The 20,674-nt window shown below is 41.3% G+C and overlaps 1 protein-coding gene across 1 annotated transcript in view; it reads right to left on the bottom strand.

Annotated features, from left to right (window-relative positions):
• LOC146571932 (apoptosis-stimulating of p53 protein 2-like) overlaps positions 1 to 20,674 on the bottom strand; it is a 38,701-nt gene that overhangs the window by 15,146 nt on the left and 2,881 nt on the right. The window contains exons 2-7 of the mRNA XM_085275932.1: positions 10,203 to 10,350; positions 9,791 to 9,904; positions 5,780 to 5,856; positions 5,100 to 5,201; positions 4,311 to 4,488; positions 451 to 650 (exon numbers count right to left, since the gene is read on the bottom strand). Coding sequence (XP_085132058.1) covers positions 451 to 650; positions 4,311 to 4,488; positions 5,100 to 5,201; positions 5,780 to 5,856; positions 9,791 to 9,904; positions 10,203 to 10,350 — 819 coding nt within the window. The remainder of the gene's footprint in view (positions 1 to 450; positions 651 to 4,310; positions 4,489 to 5,099; positions 5,202 to 5,779; positions 5,857 to 9,790; positions 9,905 to 10,202; positions 10,351 to 20,674) is intronic.

Here is a 20,674-nt window from a genome sequence, read left to right as displayed (position 1 = left end):
GGCAGCACCCACCATCTGAGGCAAACAGAAGGAGCCACAACTGAAAAACTAAGGTATGGAAATGACAACTTTCTACGCAGACAACCTCAAATATTACTGTCGGACTGCCTCTTACTCTTACTGCCTTTTTAGGATTACAAATGCTACAGAAACAGAAAATATATTTCCCTCCACAATACAAAGTAATTTGTGTAAAGGCATAACAGTATCATCGATATCTTCACTCTCTCTATTAGGTAGAAATATGATTTTATGTCTGTAGTTGATTAATGTCAAGAGATTTTCACATTCATCAAAGAACGCTGAATGACAAATTTTGCTATAAAAATCCGATATATATTTATATCATACTGTAAAGAAAGCAGAAAATATGGCAAACATTTAATTTAATTGTAGAACAGCAAAGTATAATTTAATATTAGCAAGAGAAATTCTCAGCTGACATCTCACCTGCAGTTCTTTGTAGAGACATTCCAGCTCAGCTGTAGAAGACATGTTGTGGTGGTGCGGAAGAAGAGGAAGAGAAGGCTCCAGACTGTTGCTCCTCAGTCCCTCCAGCTGGTTGCTCAGCTCCTCTACCCTCGCCACAGCCACGAGCAGCTCTGTCTGCTTCTGATGGAAAAGGCTGGTCATCTGCTCGATCTCCTCCACTGCAACACAATCATATCATTGCAGTCCTTAATTGATCCTGGTGTCATCCCGCAGTACCCTGCACTACTTATTTAAAGATAACCATTACACTCATTTTCAGTTTGAATAGGTTTTTTTAAAACCTTGTACTGGGCATACTCTCTTGCTGTGGATGAAAGTACAGACATGATGGACATTGCACGGCTGGCCATCTTCATCCGTGGAGTGGAAATATTGGACATTAAATCGATGCACGGGACAACGACAGGAAAAGACATTTTTGAAAACGCATGTCAAAGTGTGACCGACATGAAACTGCCCTGGGACAAACTTGTTGGACTTACAACAGATGGAGCGCCGGTGTTGTGCGGTGAAAAAAAGTGGACTCGTCGGCAGGATGAGAGTAAAGATGCGCAAGGAGGAGAAATGTACCGGTGAGTTAACAGCATATCACTGCATCACACACCAGGAAAGGCTGTGTGGTAGAGTCCTAAAAATGGAGCATGTAATGATCACCGAGTTAAAGGTTTGAATCACCGTCAATTTCAGTCTTTTATGTAGGAAATAGATTCAGAGCTTGCTGACATTCCTTATCATACAGAGGTCCGTTGGCTGAGTTGGGGAAAAGTTCTCAATAGAGTTTTTGAGCTCGGCAAGGAAATCTGTCAGTTCATGGACACGGCATGTATGATGCAGTGAAGGCATTTGAAGTGAAGCAGTCACAAATGCACCAGTGCAACTTGCCTCATGTCAGGTTTATATTGTTGATTGTCATTTATGCTTAGCAATATTTAACCATATATGCTTAGAGGTGTATAATCGATTGTGTAGTGATACGATGTGTGATCCTTAGGAGTCTGCAAAGACTTCCAGAGTGTTCTGGCATTCACACCACATCCTGGGAGCATGGGAGAGGGCGTACCTTCTCTTGTTGTTTTATGGTAGGATAAACGTAGCCATGTCAGTTTTAGTCTAAGTGCCTTTTGTTTAGATGGCCTGCTGGACTTACAGACCAGCAGGTTTAGGGAAGTCATTTATGGGGTCACACACTGACCCCACACACACACACACACATACTTACACAACGCACAGGCAAGGTACTCTTTGTGTGTATGTATACGTCATGTGTTAATGAACCTATGTGTATTCATGTGAGCTCAATAAAGGAATAATGTTATGGGGGAGCGGACGAGAGCGACTGGGGTCAAGCGAAGGAACGGCGCTTGTCGTGGTTCTCTCCCTCATGCATGAGTAACACGAAGAACTTTGCCTACTTGTGTCTTGCTTTTGCTGTGTAATCAAATTGTCTTGAACGTTCCAGCAAATAGGTTCAAACTACAAACCTATCACCTCACTTTCCCTGTTGCCAAGTAATGTTGAACCAAGTCGGCGCACTTTGCTGATAAACTGAGCGCACTGCGCACTGAGTATGCCCGGCGCTTTGGTGACTTTGAAGCACAAAAAGAGAATTTTGAGCTGCTTTGCAACCCATTTATGTGGAAACTGCACCTGTGCAGATTCAGATGGAGCTGCAGTGTAATGATACACTCAAGGCAAAGTACCACACTGAATGGCCCGCACAGTTTATTAGTTCCATTCCTGAAGCAACGCCTCAGCTACATGCGGCTCCAACCTTGTGTTTGCTTTCATTTATTTTTTCTGGGGTTTTGGCAGCATGTTCATATTTCTAACTTGCATAATTTTGACAGGATATATTTTTATGAAGAGCAAAATATTTAAAGTTTATTTTTTTCTGGAATAATATTCCTGTCTGTTTTTATTCATATTTATGTTTAAAAAACATTGTTTTAGTGTTCAATAAATGTTTATCTTGTTTGGCCCGCGACCTAAAGTGTGCCTTAAGTTTTGGCCCCCTGTGCAATTGAGTTTGACATCCCTGCTGTAAACCATAAAAGGTAGTATTCATTTTTTTAATCTGATGATGGTGTTTATATAGCAGTGTCGACGTGCTGTTTAGCATTCTTTTCTGTCATTTGAACACTGCGAGCAGTAGCTTCTTTGCTGTGGCATGCTGGGGTGCATGCATCAAAGAGAAGGACGCAAACAGACTGAACAAATTCAGGAAGGCCGAGTCTGTTTTTGGCATGAAGTTCGCCACGGAGGTGGTGATCTTTGACAAAATGCTTGCAAGACTGCAGGCAATCATGGACATGGACCCCCTCCATAACACACTGGACAATCTGAAGAGTAGTTTCAGCAACAGGTTCCTTCAACCTCGCCTGTCTGAGTTGTGGTACAGGTCTTTCCTTCCCGCTGCTATCAAACTCTTCAGTCAGGTCCACACATGTGGAACGCAACAAATCACATCTCAGTGCACCCTCTCATTTTTGTACACCATGACATATTTGCACATACTTGTCCTTTTATATTTATATTTATACCTATCTCTATATTTATCTTAACATTTATCTATCAATATCTCTGTTTCTGCACTCATTTTCTTTGAAACTGAATTTTCCTCTGAGATTAATAGTTTCTCTGATTCAGATTTACCACGTATATTCGGTTAAAATTTATGTAGTCAATTCCTATCAGAAAGCATTTTTCTACACATGGTTCTGGATGATGATTAGTAAAAGCACATATCCCTAATATGGTCATCTCAATCACACCATCATGAACAGTCACATTCTGTTTTACTTAAATTTGTCTTACACTTTACTTTGTTCTGTTTCCTGCTATTTTTGTGCCAGGCCAGTGTTCAGTTAGTCAGTCTCCTCAGTATATATACCGTCACAACAATCTTAAGCCAGACTGTACTCTTTGCAGTAAAGCTTTCCAGTAATTCCTAGTATTCCTTGTGTTGCCTACTACTATCCTAACTGATCTGATTTAGAGTATTTCATTGACTTTTCCTGTTGCTTGCGTTACTTGGATTGTTTGCAACTGATTTCTCATGTATGACCACGGCCTGTACTGGTATACCTGTCACAGCAGATGGCCCCGCCCCTCTCTGAGCCTGGTTCTACTGGAAGTTTCTTCCTGTTAAAAGGGAGTTTTTCCTCCCCACTGTTGCCAAAGTGCTGCTCATAAGCGGTCATTTGATTGTTGAGTTTTTCTCTGTATGTATTTTTGTAGGGTCTACCTTACAATATAAAGTGCCTTGAGGCAACTGTTGTTGTGATTTGGCGCTGTATAAAAGAAAATTGAATTGAATAACAACTTGGACGGTTGAATTTTATTTAGAGCCTCTTCTCCTTATACATAACACCAGCTGCCTGTAAACCTTTTGTTTAAGAAGGGTAGCCAGTCAAAAGAAAGTTGACTTACACCACGAGTTTGGGATTGAAAATGAACAGTGGGGCGCCAGTACCTCTTCTTTAGCTTTTCTGATAGTCAGTGAACAGAAATATAGAGTTGGATATGAGAATATTAGCTCCCATTTAAAAAAATCCCAAGTTTATTTTAAAAAATACAAAAATTAGACTATTTATGAAACGAAAAATTTCTTAAATAGTTTTCTAATGTTTTTCCCATGTTGATGTTTGCCCCAAACTAATGTGCCAAACTTGTCGGTGCATTAGTGCTTCATATTGATTTTATACAATTAGGCCCAGGAATATGTGACACATAAAACAGTTCAAAACTAATGTTTTGGATAAGAATAAAGAAGCTCTGCAAAATGTTACAAAGCCTATGTAGTCGCATGGCTCACTGACCTAGTTTGCTATTACTTAGGCGTTTCTGTTCCACCTGACCCTTTAGGGCCCGGACTCGTCGCAGTTTGGCCTCCTGGTTATGCGCATTCTCCCTGAGCTGCCACAGCCGCTCCTGTTCTGACGCCTCCTGTTGCTGCTGCTGGTGATCCTGCAGTTTCAGGAACCGTAGCTGCTGCTCCTGCAAAACACAATGCTTTTCAGGTCTTTATCATATCATATCATGCTAAACAGCTACACCGATTTCTTCCTGATATACTTTAACTGGAAGACATGAAACATTGACTTTTTTATTTTTATTTGAATTTTATTTTTTATTTTATTTGTATTCTTTCACTTATTGTTGCATGTGTGTTGTTGCTGCCTGTGTTTGAGTAATTTCTGTAACTGTGAGACATCTGCTGCTGCCTATCTTGGCCAGGTCTCCCTTGAAAAAGAGGTTTTTAATCTCAATGGGATCTTCCTGGTTAAATAAAGGTTAATAAATAAATAATAAATTTACAGTACATCTTGTAAAATATATCTAGCCATTCATATGAGGTATAGAAGGCTTGTGTAGTCACAGTCGAATCATGTACATCACTTTAGTATGAACATTAGTCTCTGTTTGCACAGAGCTTTGTTTGGTATACTAGTCCAGGGGGCAAACTGAGTACAAGAAGTAGTTAATAAGCATCCATAGGCAACTGCAAGAGGTTATTGTGAACTGCATTTAAAATAGTATCAGCATCAATATAAGTGGTAACACCAGTAGTAGTAACAGTAGTAATAGTTGTGTATGGTGTGTTTTACCTTGGAGGCCAGCAGCTGCTGCTGAGCACTGATCTGCTGCTGCTGTCGGGTTGCCAGGTCGTGCAGCTCATTCAGCGTCATGTCCAGACAAGGAGCTGAAACCTGTAACGCAGATACAGTCAGAGTTCACTTTCACACAGACAGAAATACTAAAAGACACATTACACTGTCCAGCTGTCACAACCTTCATGCATTTTAAGGTGCAATGCACAACTTTCTGTTCAGCCATTTACGGCAGCGGTCCCCCGAGCCATGGACCGGTACCCGTCCATGAGTCGTTTGGTACCCGGCTGCGAGAGTTCAGGCTTGGATGTGAAATTCATGGTTTTCAGGGTTTTTGTCGGTTTTTAGCATTATTCTTTTTATCGTTTTTATCGTTAACTTGGTTTCTCTGGGTCTTTTCCCGTGCGTTATGAATAAATCTTCTTTTTTTTAGTATGGGTACTGGTTTTATTTTGTTGCATTTATCTGCGACACCTTAAAGGCCAGTCCATGAAAATGTTGTTGGACATAAACCGGTCCATGGCACAAAAAAGTTTGGGGACTGCTGATCACAGAAACTCAAAATGCAATATCTATGAATGTGTTTGAAGGGATTCATGTTAGTCGGTAATAAAAATGTAAGCCAAGGCAAAACACACTGATTTATTTTTATCAAAATCACAGTAAAAGTCTCTCACCCCATTCTCCAGACATCTCTCCAACGAGGCTTTCACCTGGTTTCTCCTCATCATCTGATCTGCAGCCCTGGATCCAACTGGACACAAAACACAGTAAATACTAATGAAGAATTTAATCATTTTAGCCATGCTCTACTGCCTATCCAGTGTTGGTGCAGAAGATGCTCAGGATAAGCCAAGATTGACAACAATGTATATAAACACATAGTGAGTGAAAAAGGTGAATGACGATAAAATACTAGTGCATAATAATAAGCCCCCAGCAGCCTTAGTTACTCAGCAGTCAATTGCTGAGTAACTAAGGGAGGATTCAGGGTCACTTGGTCCAGCCCTAACTATATGCTTAGCAAAAACTGGAAGCTGCTTTCACAGAAGAGGGGCCTGAAAGCTGAAGGCTCTGCCTGCCATTCTACTTTTAAATACTCTAGGAACAACAAGTAGGCCTGCAGTGCGAGAGCATAGTGCTCTAATCAGGTGATATGGTACTATAAGGTCATTAAGATGAGATGGGGCCTGATTATTCAAGGCCTTGTATGTGTCAAGATTCTGGGTCATTTGACCCAGCGTTCTTAGTTTTCCTGTGTTCCTGTGTCATGTTAAGTTCATTTGTTATTCTATGGGTCCTAAGTTGTTCAGGTTAATTTACTGGATTTCCTCTCGTGTCGTTATCCCCCTTTGTCTCCCTCTGTGTGGCCGTGTATATAGTGATGTGAGCTATTGTGTTTTGCTCATACTCCTTGTGCTCTGTGTTTTCCTCTTTCCATCATGTTCTCTCTCTCTCTGCTTCTCTCGGCTGTCTCTGTGTACTCTCTGTGTTATGTTTAAGGTCCGCGTCTTGGTGTCAGAATTTCGTGTCCTCCCCCACTCTGTTATGTGTAATTGTCCTCAGCTGTGTTCCCCGTGTGCTTCCACTTCCCTCGTTACCTTCTGTGTACTTATGTCAATGTCCCCCTCTGTTCTGTGTGGCGTTGTCCCCTCACTGTGTGTTTCCTCCGCGCTCCTATGTCCTTGTGTTTCCAGTGTAGCTCCCTCGTGTCTCTGGTTTTTGATTTGAGTTTCTTGTTTATAGCTCCTTGTGTTTAGTTTAGTACCTATGTGTTTTTCCAGCAATAAAGCTGCCGTTTTGAGTTCATCCCTCCCCGCGTATGACTCCTGTGTTTGGGTTCTATTTCCTGCCAGCCACACAGTGAACCATGACAGTATGTGAGGAGCAGGATTTTGAATTCCATTCTGGATTTAACAGGGAGCCAATGAAGGGAAGCCAAAACAGGAGAAATCTGTTTCTAGTCCCTGTCAGTACTCTTGCTGCAGCAATTTGGATTAGCTGAAGGCTTTTCAGGGAGTTTTAGGACATCCTGACAATAACAAATTACACTAGTCCAGCCTGGAAGTAATAAATGCATGAACCTTTCAGCATCCCTCTGAGACTCTTTAAGGGCCAAGTACAATAAGCTCAGTTTCATCTGAATTTGGAAGCAGAAAACTAGTTGTCATCCAGGTTTTTATGTCTTTAATGCTGTCTTTAATACTTTGTATACTGCATGTAAAGAAGCATGTATAATCTAAACAGAATTGGTTCTAGCACTGAAGCCTGTGGAACTCCATAATTATCCTTAGTGTGTGAAGAGGACTCTCCATTTACGAGAAAAAATTGGAGTCTATTAAACACATAAAGACCTGGATGACCTCTAATTTTCTGCTTCTGAATTCAGATAAAACTGAGGTTATTGCACTTTGGCCTAAAAATCTTAGAAATTTGGTCTCTAACGAGGACTCCCTCGAAGAGATTCTGGCAAACCATCAGACGACTCAGGAGGGGAAAGCAGTGCTCCACCTGCAATGTGTATAGTGCGGGTGGAGCGCTGCTGACTTCTGACTGAAAACATAGTCAGGCATTGTAAGGAATACTTTGAGGACCTCCTTAATCCCACTGGCACGTCTTCTGTGGAGGAAGCAGAGTCTGAGGGGGACGACTAGCCTATCTCCGGGGGCGAGGTCACTGGGGCAGTTAAACAACTCCTTGGTGGCAGAGCCCCTGGGGTGGATGAGGTCCGCCCTGAGTTCCTGGAGGCTCTGGATGTTGTAGGGCTGTCTTTGTTGACATGCCTCTACAATGTTGTGTGTAGATCAGGGGTGGTTCCTCTGGATTGGCAGACCAGGGTGGTGATTCCCATCTTTAAGAACGGGGACCAAAGGGTGTGTCCAACTATAGGGGGCTCACACTCCTCAGCCTCTCTGGGAAAGTCTATGCCAGGGTGCTGGAAAGGAGAGTCCACCCGCTAGTCGAACCTCTGATACAGCATTAACAATGCGGTTTTCATCCTGGTCATGGAACACAGGATCAGCTCTTTACCCTCTCAAGGATACTTGAGGGTGCATGGGAACTTGCCCAACTAATCTACGTGTGTTTTGTGGACTGGGAGAAGACCGTGTCCTTCAGAGTGTCTTGTGAGAGGTGCTTCGGGAGTATGGGGTGTCTGGTCCATTGCTTCAGGCCATTCGATCCTTATACAACCGTTGCAAGAGCTTGGTCCGGATAGCCGGCAATAAGTCGGACTCATTCTTGGCCAGGGCTGCCCTTTGTCACCGATTCTGTTCATAATTTTTATTTGACAGAATTATGAGGTGGTGAACAGCTTTTAGTTGGGTGGTCTCAGAATCTCATCTCTGCTTTTCACAGATGATGTGGTTCTGTTGGCTTCATCGGATGATGGCCTCCAGGTCACACTGGAACAGTTCGCAGTTGAGTGTGAAGTGGTGAGAATGAGGATCAGCACCTCCAAATCTGAAGCCATGGTCCTCAGCCAGAAAAGGGTGGAGTGCCCACTCTGGGTCAGTGACGAGTTCCTGCCCCAAGTGCAGGCATTTAGGTATCTCGGGGTCTTGTTCACGGGTGACGGGAAAAGGAAGCGAGAGATCAACAGATGGATTAGTGATGCGGACACTAAACTGATCTGTCGTGGTGAAGAGAGAGCTGAGTTTAAAAGCGAAGCTCTTGATTTACCGGTCGATCTACATCCCTTATGTACCACAAGATGTGGATAGTGACCGAAAGAACGAGATCACAGATACTCGTTCTGTGAGCCAGTCACCCTTCAGAGAAAGGGTGACTGGCCTCTCCCTTAGAGATAGGGTGAGAAGTTCTGCCATCTGGGAGGGGCTCAGAGTAGAGCCGCTGCTCCTCCACATCAAAAGGAGCCAGCTGAGGTGGTTTAGGCGTCTGATAAGGATGCCTCCTGGGTGAGGTGTTCTGGGCATGTCCCACCGGGAGGAGGCCCCGGGGCAGACCCAAGACATGCTGGAGAGATTATATCTCTCGGTTGGACTGGGAACGCCTTGGTGTTCCCCCAGACAAGCTGGAGGAGGTGGCTGGGGAGAGGGAGGTCTGGGCTTTTCTGCTTAGATTGCTGCCCTCGCGACCCGGCCCTGGATAAGCGAAAGAAGATGGATGGACGAACGAGTGAAAGCAAAGTAACCTACAAGATACACTGTGCTCATTCGGACCTTCAATAGTGCCAATATTTTCTGTATATACACTGTCAAGAGAATTAGAGGAACACTCACCTTTTTACTTTTCAAACACAAGCATCTGTACTTGTGAAAAATGTGAACAATGTGTGTTCTTTTGCCACCTCTGTATATCAACTAATAGATGGATAGAGGTATATCTGTATATTTACAAAGGGGATACACCAGTACTGCCACTCCACTGAGTTAACCACAGGATCCATACCTGCCATCAAAAGTGAGAGGATGGATACTGTCTATCAAATTCTTCATAATTAACATTCAATTGATTACTTATAATTATAAATTAGCTTAGACCTAAATGTTGTACCTAAATCATAACCTGTACTGTAGTTACGGCTGTTTGGACATTTTAATTTTTTCTTTTTAAATGTTATGAGTGCCAAATAGTACTGAGACTGTTCTGGCGGTGTGTGGTCCTTTATTAAATAACATAGTATGTCAGTTTTTTAATTACCTTTAGCCATTAAATTTCTTTCTTACCTGATTCTCGTCCAGGTGCTCTTTGGTGACGGAGGAGATAACGTACCTCTCCCCTCTGCTGTCCTGATCGCTGCAACACCTCCAGCATCTGTTCTCCATCTCCAACAACACGTTCTGATTGATTGAAAAAAAGCATACAATGTTAAAGAATATAACATTAACCCTTTGTTACAAAAAGAGATGGAATTAATCAATCATGATATAATTACACTATAGGGCCAAAAACTATGTGTGAAACTATAGTTCTTATCACCTGACCTGAAAGTCACATTATGGCTACTTTTGAGATATAGCTACAACCATATCAGTGTTTGTGTATTTGAGGTTCACGTGAATGAATACCGCAATTCATTATTATTATTATTAGGTCACTACTAGCAGTTTGGATATCTACTTGACACAAGAAACTCACCTGAGCCTCTCAATATCTCAGCCAGATAGCAGTCAGACTCGCCAGGCTCCTTGCAGAGCTCCACCACATCTCTGCACAGTGTCTCTGGTGTGATGGGGACTTCACTAAAGTGTTGGTTATTGTTGCTGAGGTACACAGTTAGGAACATCTACAATTACAAAATACATTTTGGTAATAAGAATTCAGGGTTCACGTTCACGTTGTTTCAATAGACTACCTTTAAATTAGGAAGACTGTCATCAATGACAGTAGCTCACTTGAAAAGCAGGATGAGAGATCCGCGTCACTGATTTACAACTGTGAGCTTGTGTATTACTGGGTCTGTACCTTAAAATAATAAAGTACCTTGAGGCCAATTTTGTTGTGATTTGGTGCTATATAAACAAAACTGAAATTGAATTGAAAGGAACTGAGCATCAACAAAGCCTTTTTTATATTGTCATAAAATATAATTATTGCAAATTTTCTTAAAATATCGTGATATAATTTTGAGGCCATATCACCTCCTTCTATAAAGGAGGCACCCTAATCAGATGCCAGAACTACCTCAACTGTCCTCTTGCAATGTGGTTGAACGGTCTACTTCCTGCATGACCAAAAGCTTCACTCTGCTACTCAGACAACCCTTGGATGAGGTTCATTCTGCTACTCATGCTCATATGTTTTGGTTAGTACCCACTCATAAGCATAACCATAAGTAAAACTCAACCAGTAACATCATAAGATCGCCAACCTCACTTTCACAACAGACCTGTACAACATCCACAAACTTAAAATAGTTCCAAGGGCTGTCAGGTTTCCAATGTTCTGTTTAAAGTGTTACAACCAAAATCATTGGAATAGTCCGTTAACAGACTGTGTTCAGTAAAACAGCATGCAACATAACAGTTTCACTGAAAACAAAACCTGCCCTTTTTACCTTTATTGCAGCTTTTGTGCTATTTACAACTATTACAGATATTTGTGGACAGAACTCCCATGATGCAATGAGCCATCTGTTACTCCAGCAGGGTAGGCCCACAGCCAGATTACTTCCCACAGCCTGCCAACCTGCGTGGATGCAGCACTCAGCACTTTTCAGCCTTTACTTATCCTGTGAACTAGGCACTAACCAACAACATGCTCAAAGGCTTATCAGAGCTTCTTCTAAAGGTTCCCATCCACAAAGCTGGTCTAAGGATTAAAATCTTCAACTTGACATCCCTGAGCTGGCTTTTCTCATTTTGCACAGCTCTTTCTGCCCTGATTTCTGTTTTATTCATTCCAGTCAATGTGGTCTGAAAAAAGCTCAAAAGAACAAAAACATATATGATGCATATGCCAACAAGATATAAAAAGGGAGGGACTGAGCATTCAAAAAAGACAAAACAGTATTTTAAGCTAAATGCTACTGCAATGGAGGTGGAGTCACACTCTTCTACCACAGAGTAAATATGAAGAGAAATGAAGCAAGTGTAACCTTAAAAGAAAAGCATGGAAATAGTGTTGTGCAGGTTAAGAGTGTCAGAATCATGAGTTTGAAGCTGGAAATCGAATGTCAGTGCTGAAGTTAGAAAGGCATGGTTGAAATGGTTTGGACATATATAGAGGAGGGATAGTGAATATACTGGACAAAGGATGTTTGAAGATGGAGCTTCAGGAGCCACCAACCTTCCAATTAGTAGATCACCTGCCCCACCTCCTGAGTTACAGCAACCCCCAAGAAGTTCATGGATAAAAGAGGGGGTGGTGTGACAGAAAAGGATGCCAGGGATAGTGTGAGATGAAGGCAGATGATATGCTGTGGCGACTGGTGACGGGAACAGCCAAAAGAAGAAAAAGAACAAGTCCAACCATGTTGTGGCTTACCATGTTTTTGAAAATTGTATATAGTGACCTAATTAACAATAAGATCACTATATCATTATTGGTAATAATATTATCATCTACTATTGATAAGGATAAATATAAATATACTAGTATTCATTTTGCAAACATGTGTGTAAGTTTTCTAAGTCAGTCAGGCTTTCATTTGTTTGTACTCACATTTGTAAAGTTGTTTGTGAAGTACAAATCAGCTATACAAATATTGATAAAATTTGGGTTTGTGCATGAAAGTTTCAATGCATGATTTATGCACACTGTTTGTGAATAAGGGCCAATGTATGCTTGTGCCATCATTGTGGTGGAGGCGTGGTCCCTGGCTCAGCTGCAGGGGGAGGGATGGCGCAGTGAGCTCAAGGGACAGGGCCAGGAAGGCTGGAGGGCCAGGTGGAAATAATCAACCAAACAAGGTTTCTCCCTTCACATAGCGAGGTCGGACACGAGAGGAGAAGTGTGCGGGCGGGTTGAAAGCTGGCTGGTGTGTGTGCCGAACCAGGGAATTAATACGAGTGCACAATCAATTTAGGGGAAAAAACAGTTACACAATCGAAAGAACGGCGTGTCGGTCACGGCCCTTTACAGTGGTGCCGAAACTCAGCTGGTATGCCAGACTCACATCGCTCAGGCTCCGACACCCTCCCCCGGTTCAGGAGGTACTACAGCGTCCCGGTAAGGAGTCATGGGGGTATGCGCCATGCTTTGGGGGACACGGTCTGCACGCAGAGCCTTATGCACCAAAGCTTGGTTCGCCCCGGGGCATTGCTGAAAGCGGAGTGGGTGAAATGTGTTCATGGTGATATTCACAAGTATCCCAAAGTGCCGCTGATATTGAAATCCAAGGGCAAAACACACAGTTACCCCGCGCCTGTCCCCTAATTCCGGGTACGAATTGAACAGCGTTTAATAACGTGTTGGGGGCAGTATACGGGGAGGCAATCACGGCAATCATGTGCTCAGTGGCGACGTCCGTCACTGATTCCGGGGGCAGAGGGTCTTTGACCAAGTGACAGAAATTGATGATCACGTGGTGCGCCCTGAAGCCGTGTGGACCTAGCCGCTCTTTGTATCATTAAAAGAGGCTTTATCGAGTGAGTCGTGACACTCGCACAAAGGAGACATGGGCAAAGGCCTCCACCTGTAAAACCATTCCTGTTTTAGGTCTGTCTCATTGTTGGCGTGCACAGGTTAGTAATTTCATTAACACCAAAGCAGCTGAAACCAATTTACAACCCTCTTTGTTGTTACAGTACTTGGCCTGGTTAAGGTGTAACAGGAGAAAACGGTATTAGTTCATCTTGGGGGGAACACAAGTATGTGAGCCAAATGTCACTGAGTCATCCAAAAAGGTCTTGAAACAGTTTACTCAAAACCACAAATACAGTTGACCGAAATGAGAGCTCAACTGCAAATATACAAAGGGATAAATTACTGGGCACATGGATGTGACATTCAGTCTTATTGATAATTTCTGACAAATCAGTGGGTACTTCAGTCCACACAGTTTACCTTTTTAGTCACTAACCTGAGGATTGCTTGTCAGAGATTCTATAGGAATATTACCTGAAACATGACTAAAACAATAACTTTCATATATGCAACATTCAATCTTCTTGGTTTTTTTAATTTGTTCATGTGCTTTCTATTTTTTCTGCAAGACAGTAGTGTGAGGAAAAGATGAGAAAACTAAAATGTGTCATGTGGATATAACTGAGAAAAAGTGACTACCATAGAGAATCTGGACTTCAGGCTTTGAAACAAGTCCACAGTATCACCATGACAGAGCTAAAATGGGCAGTTCCAAGCTTGCCAATGATTGGGCACCATGAGGTCACACATGAGTGTAATTTTTTTCAAATTAAATAAAAGAATCTTTTCACTTTAGTCCTAATTACTATAAGAAAGGTTGCTAAGGGCGTTGTTCATTTTGGTCTCGTTCAGTCAAACTGTAAGATTACTCTGCTCAGCAAATGTAAATGAACATTGTCAGAAAGAAAAGTGTAATTTTCTATTTAGCCCCAATCATTTCTCCTGGCCTTTTAGCTCTTAAGAACGATTTTGTTTTATGTTATTGCAGGCTACAGTAGCTGTTCTTGTCAACAGAAAATGGAAATACTCAAGAAATTTAAGTTGCAATAGTGTTAGAAATAATAAAACCAACAAAGGCTCTAACTGAACCAGTGAATGACTCTGAAAGAGATTTAATGGTCTCAGTGAGAAGCCGTCAACCAGCCTGCCTACTGTCCTACATAAAGAAAACTGGAGCAATGCCGTCTTCCTTCAGGTTCAGACAAAGTGGGCCACTGTCATCAGTCACTCAGCTGAGGTCGACCAGGAAACACTGCAGCCAATCAGAGATGATGGAGGAAAGAAGGTTTCTCTTGGGAGTCTCTTGTCATTGGTACCACTGATTCCTGAACATCAACAGATCCTAAAAACAGACTACATTTGTGAGTACGTGCACTTTTTTCACCTCAGTCACCTTTAGTTTCACTTGTAGCTCTGATTAAAATGGGTAACATAAATAGTCAGCTGAGATGAGTAACACTTCACACCAGGCATTTCCATAAATGTCTGCCCAGAAGCACCAGCTATCAATCGTTGCAACCTGTTGTTTGTGAGCAAAACATGTAATAGACACACCGGTCCACTGTGACCATTTCACGCTTTCTCTCCAAAAGTGAAATGGGCATGCATGCTGAAGTTACAGTACCAGCAGGAGGAGATGATATAATCAAGTTGTCTATTTTCTTCCACATTCCAATAAAAATGTACATGTGGCCTGTTAGGTTGGACACTGAATTATCATTAACATTAATTATTAACATCTTTACCATCATAATGCCTTGTTTTCAGCAGCACTAAATTTTGCATCGAAGCACAAACTTCAGAATGCTGACATGCTTGCTCTTCTTCACTGCAGCCATTACATGCTCTTTCAAAGGCATACAGACACACAAACTCTCTCATTCACTAGAACACATAAACAAGCGAACACAGACACTTGCACAAAAACACAAACACGACACACACACCAAATCTGTCATCTTGCAGTTAAAACACTGTAAAAAATCCTTCCAACAAGACAGTACAGGCTGTTTGATTTTATACCACCACAACATCATTAATTTCAATCATAGAGGAAAAAACCCTGTGAACTCCTGGAAACACTGCTGCATTATAAGCACCCATAGTAGCTGAAAGTGGAAACATGTGAAAGCGAGCTGAAATATTAAAAAGCCCCGAAGAGTGAACCTGCTAGTCAACAGGCGGAGAGCCTTAAAGTCCTGTGGCCTCAGCTCCTAATCCAGCCAGGAATTAGAGCTGCATCACGCTGCTTAATACTACCACAACCCCCACTGCTGTATGGGATGAAATTAACGATCCATCTACTGTCTGCAAGAGGTCAACAGCTTCGTCTTAACAATGATCAAAATGGAGTCGCCTCGTAATCCTGTTATTGACTTGCCAACAACTGAGACGTCACAACAGAAGCAGACAAACACACATGGATACATATAGTTCAGCTTTAATCAACAAAAGAAATGTATTACATAATTTTAGCAAATTAAAATCATTTTAAGCTGTTTTTGTTGCTACTCAGATTACAACTGCAAACTCAACATTTTTATTTTATTTTTGTTTAATACTGGTGCTGATGTAGATATCTATGAAAGCACCAATCACTACAAATGTGACAGTTAATAAATCTAAACATTTAACACAGTAGATCACTGATTTAATTAAATAATTTGATTATTATAATTAACAGGACAAATTAGGAAACTCTGTCAAATAATCCTGAGATCAGAAGCTCAAAGCTTAAAAATTAGAACTGAAGCTAATTTGAAACATTATCAGACAAGACCGGGGAAAAGCCAAAGGTCAAAGAATAGTGGTTTTGATCTCAGCATGCATTATTTATAACAGAGTGTTAAATCACAACCAAACTGACTGAAAACGCATTTCACTGTCAGTGTGCCGACTGTTTTCATTCCCGCATTCAGTATCTATCCTATTTCTGCTCAGGGCAACATGCTGACAGCTGCCACACTGCAGGTCACATCCCAAATGTTTTGTAGGCACTGTGGAGGGCTGTAGCCATATGGCTACCAGCATCACATGACATACCAATATTGGATAAACAATACACACGACCCCATTGTCTAGGACGCTACCACAGTGAGCAGTATAAACGCAGAATGCTTCCATACATCTATTGTTAACATTGTCTTCTGATTGACTGGCATTGTTTTGTTAGATTATATTAGGATATGTCCCACCTACTCACTAATCATCTATAAAGTCATAGCTTTTGATAAAGTGTATGTTATGATGCTATTGGTGTCTGTAACCCACCAAGTAATTTTATTAGCCTACCTACCAACTTATAATATTACACTACACACTATTAATTAAATCTACCTACCTAGTAACATCTGTCATCAGCAGTGTTTAGCATTGTTTGCGCTTATAAACATGCAGTGTGTGTATATATGTATACATATATAGCTGAGCTTCACATCAGCTCAAAGCAGTCTGGCCATTTTCCTCTGACCTCTGGCATCAACAAGGGATATTACACCAGAGGTCTGCTGCTCGCTGGATACTTTCTGTTTTTCAGACCATTTTCTTTAAACCTAAACATAATCCCAGGAGTTTCTGGAAATGCTCATGCTAGTTCGTCTGGCACCAACAACCATGCAGTGTCACTTAAATCACCTTTCCTCCCTACTCTATCTCTCAGTTTGGACTTCAGCCACTCGTCCATGTCTACATACCTAAATAGATAAATGCACGGAGTTGCTGCCATCTGATTAGCTGATTATATACTTACATTTAAACACATTAGCATATTGGCCAACATATATGGTGAAAACCAATTTTCTTACTGATGTCTGTTAGAGGATGTCAACAAGAAGGTGACTTTTCTACATTTGAATGTTTAGCGCAATTTTATACTATACATTGAACAAGAAAGAAGGAAGTACTCTCACTGTCAAAATGCTTCTGCCTAAAGATGTAAACAAAGCCAGAGTGGGACAAGTCTGACTTTATTGGCACCTTTGAGACCTGAATATCAGCACCAGGGTGATGTTGTAAACTAACATGAAGGTTACAAATGCTTTAGCTCCTCATCGCCTAAGGAATATTAAATAAATAGTGTTCCCATATGACCTTGAATCGTGTGTGTGTTAGTGAGTGTGCTAGTGTTAATTTCTGGTCACTGTGGCAACAGTTACCAAGCAGCACAATGAGCTCCACTGAGCTCTGCCTGGAAGATTATGAGGATGCAGTTTAATGAATAGGGCGTGCTGCCTTTTTAAAGGCAGCTTTTATGTAACATTTAAGGCTTGCTTCACTATCCTGAATCACAAAAACTGGTCCTTTTATGCTTTTTTTTTCTCTCTCATATACACAAACATAGTATATGTGTATACTTTTATAGTGTTGGAGGTTTAAGTAGACAAGGACAAAGTCTTAGATACAAAGGTCAGCAAATGTTCAGGTAATCTCTATAGGCTGCTCTAAATGTTCTAAATCTGGCTTCTAAATTATATGTTTAATAATCTCTATTAATGTTATTACAGTTCTCCAAAACATTGTAAATCACAAAATGGTCAATTTAAATATACTGTAATAAATGAAAAACATATGCTTGTAAAGAAAACAAAATATTACCAAAAGTATCAGGTTGAACCTTTTATTTTAAACATAATATTATATTCCTTATCTTCTGCTGGAAAATACTGATGTCTCTTTTTTCCCCCATTGCAGTAAGGTTTTCCTCTCTGGTTAACAGATAATTTCTGTTTCCTGCTTTTTCTTACAGTCTGGACGTCAAAGTTAATATGGAAAACGAACAAAAAAAGACTGACAAAGGTTTTGTTTTGGGGTTTTTTGTTTTGTGAGCCACAGTAACTGTCTCAGCAGAAACAATACTGACAACTTCCACTATTTAAAAATAGAGCTTTGTGATTTTCTTGAACTCTTCTAACTGCAGTGGAAATACTTTTAATTAAGATTTCTCCCACTTATTCTGAAATCATGTTTCAGCAGTGGTAGCGTATTAGCAGTCCGCTGGCAGTTAGTGGACACCCTGTCTACCTGCAGAGTGGGCCTGTTGTTGATGGGGGCAGTGTACAATGTGGTGTAACGGATCTGGGGCTACTCTTGCTTGTGGGTCTCTCTGTCAGGCTGCCAGAGAAGACGCCGTTAACATGCAAAAGAGCTCAAGTAAATCCAAGTGTTAACAACAATGACTGCTGTGTGTTGCATCTTTGGTGTTTCTTTTCACACGTCTCTCATTGCTGACACTCTCTGCCCTTGTTTCAGTTGTAAGGGTTCTTAAACAGCGGCTTTCTACTCAGCCTGAGCACTCAAAGCACTCATTCACTGATTCATCCGAGCACTTTTTTCTATGCTTAAGTGCTTTCTGTCTAACATTCACATTCCAATGGATGCATCAGTTAGTATCTGCAGACTGCAGCAGCCGGGGATGGAACCACCAACCTACAGATTGGTAGATGACCTGTTCTACCTCCTGAGCTGCAGCCACCCACTTGTCAACCAGTCAACATTTGTTCATTAACATCCAGAAACCTGTAGTTGTTGTGTTGGAGGACACATGGCTCTGAATGAGAGCATAGAAGCCCCACCCATCTGCTGTTCATTATGTTGTTAATGAGGGCAGCCAATCAAGTCGGCATAAGTAAAGTTGTACAAATCAGCTGACCAGGGGCTCGATTTGTTCCAGCGTTCTTGATCCTGTCTGGTTCAGTTATGAGCTAAGCAAACAGTCACATGTACACATACAGCACATACAACATGTCATTAACATGGAAGCTCTTCACTATGAGCGAAGTCAAAAAGTTCAAAATAAACTGTAGGTGGAGCACCATGAAAACGTAATCATAAATTGTCTTCACCCAGCTGAACATGGATATTTTAAGGAAGTTAACAAAGGTAACGTAGCTTAAGCTACAAAGAGCTCGACAGCCACAGCGCAAGCCAGCGGTCTGGGTAAGGTTTAAAAAGATCAAAGCAGTTAGAAGAGAAATGATAAAGATGAGTGAACAAGAGAAACAGGTCGATATCCTGCTGTCTGGTGAATTTACAGTGAGACTAGAAAATGATGCAAGTACCTGACACTACCACTCATTTGCGGTTAATCAATGGTACATTGGTAGCAGAGCACTTTAGTTTAAGTTGTTTCGGTGACAGAATAGCCTGTAAACAATTTACAGAGTTCCGTAATATTTGGCATTGATAAAAAATTTATTTTTGTTTTTTGATTTGTTTTTTCAACTTGTCATTTTTATAAAAATAAAGATTATTTTGAAGTGTGAATCAAAAAAGCTACATTTAGCAGTATAGAGTAGGGCTGGGCCATATTATACCGTTCACGGTAATACCGGTATAATGTTAGGCAACGATAGGAAAATGAAATATCGCGATAGAATGGGAGTAAAACGCGCATGCGCAGTGCCTTTGTTTTCATACGCACATGGCCGATTGTTGAGTGAAACAGATGAACCAGAATTGGTTTGTAAAAATGGTGAAACTTCCGTGATGTGGAACTGGTTTGGTGTTTGTCCATCAGATACACAACAAAGCACATTTTTTTGCAGAACATGCAAGCAGCCGTTGTTATTGTCATATTTGTCGGACTAAGGCTACGTTCACACTGCAGGCGAAAGCGCATCAAATCCGATTTTTTTGACCCTATGCGACCCATATCTGATCATGCTATGACAGTGTGAACGGCGCAAATCCGATATTTTCAAATCCGATCTGGGTCACTTTCGTATGTGGTCCTGAATCCGATACATATCCGATGTTTTAGAAAGCGACTGCTGTTTGAACGGTCATGTCGCATTAAATCCGTCTTTTACGTCACCGACACAAGACTGAAGCCAATTATCAGCGCCGGAGAAGCACCCGATACGACATCGCGAACGCTTCCTGGCCATCCAGCGTAGATGTCAGTGAAACTGTTGGGAAGACAACGTAAACATTTTATTTGTACTGTTTAATCTGCAGATTCTGACAGAAATCTGCAGCTATCCTTTGAAGCACCGCTCCTCTCTTAAACAGCAATAAGGATCATTATTAGGTTATTTACATTATTATGTAAATATTATGTAAAGTATTATGTAAATTTACATTATTATGTAAATAACAAAACAACTTAAAGCAAAAATTGGGAAACGTGAAGTCCGAAGTCTTTATATTAAGGGCCATCAGTCAAACAATACTGTTGCTCTGGGTCTAAACAGAGCGCGTTGTGTGTGACATCTTCTTTTGCGCATGCGGGCCACTTTGAGCGTTCACACTAGAGAGCGTTTGCTGTCGCATTTTATTTGTAGTGTGAACGAGCAGACAAAAAAATCGGATTTGATCAAAAAATCGGAATTGAGCATTAAGACCTGCAGTGTGAACGTAGCCTAAGATGCTCTTAAATCTGGGAGTAATCTGGGTCCTAAACTCCGTATACTTCAGGTCAAACAACACTGCAGCATCACTTAGAGTTAAAAACTGTCTAAATTCTTTCATCTTTAATAAAACGATCAGCATTGCTGCTTTACCAGGTGTAACTATAAAGTTTAACT

The sequence above is a fragment of the Mchenga conophoros genome, linkage group LG6, assembly GCF_057382185.1.
Source record: "Mchenga conophoros isolate Kocher_MC1m ecotype Shallow Benthic linkage group LG6, M_conophoros_male_GT1.1, whole genome shotgun sequence".
Classification (NCBI taxonomy): Eukaryota; Metazoa; Chordata; class Actinopteri; order Cichliformes; family Cichlidae; genus Mchenga; species Mchenga conophoros.
This window is presented reverse-complemented; position numbering and strand designations above follow the sequence as displayed.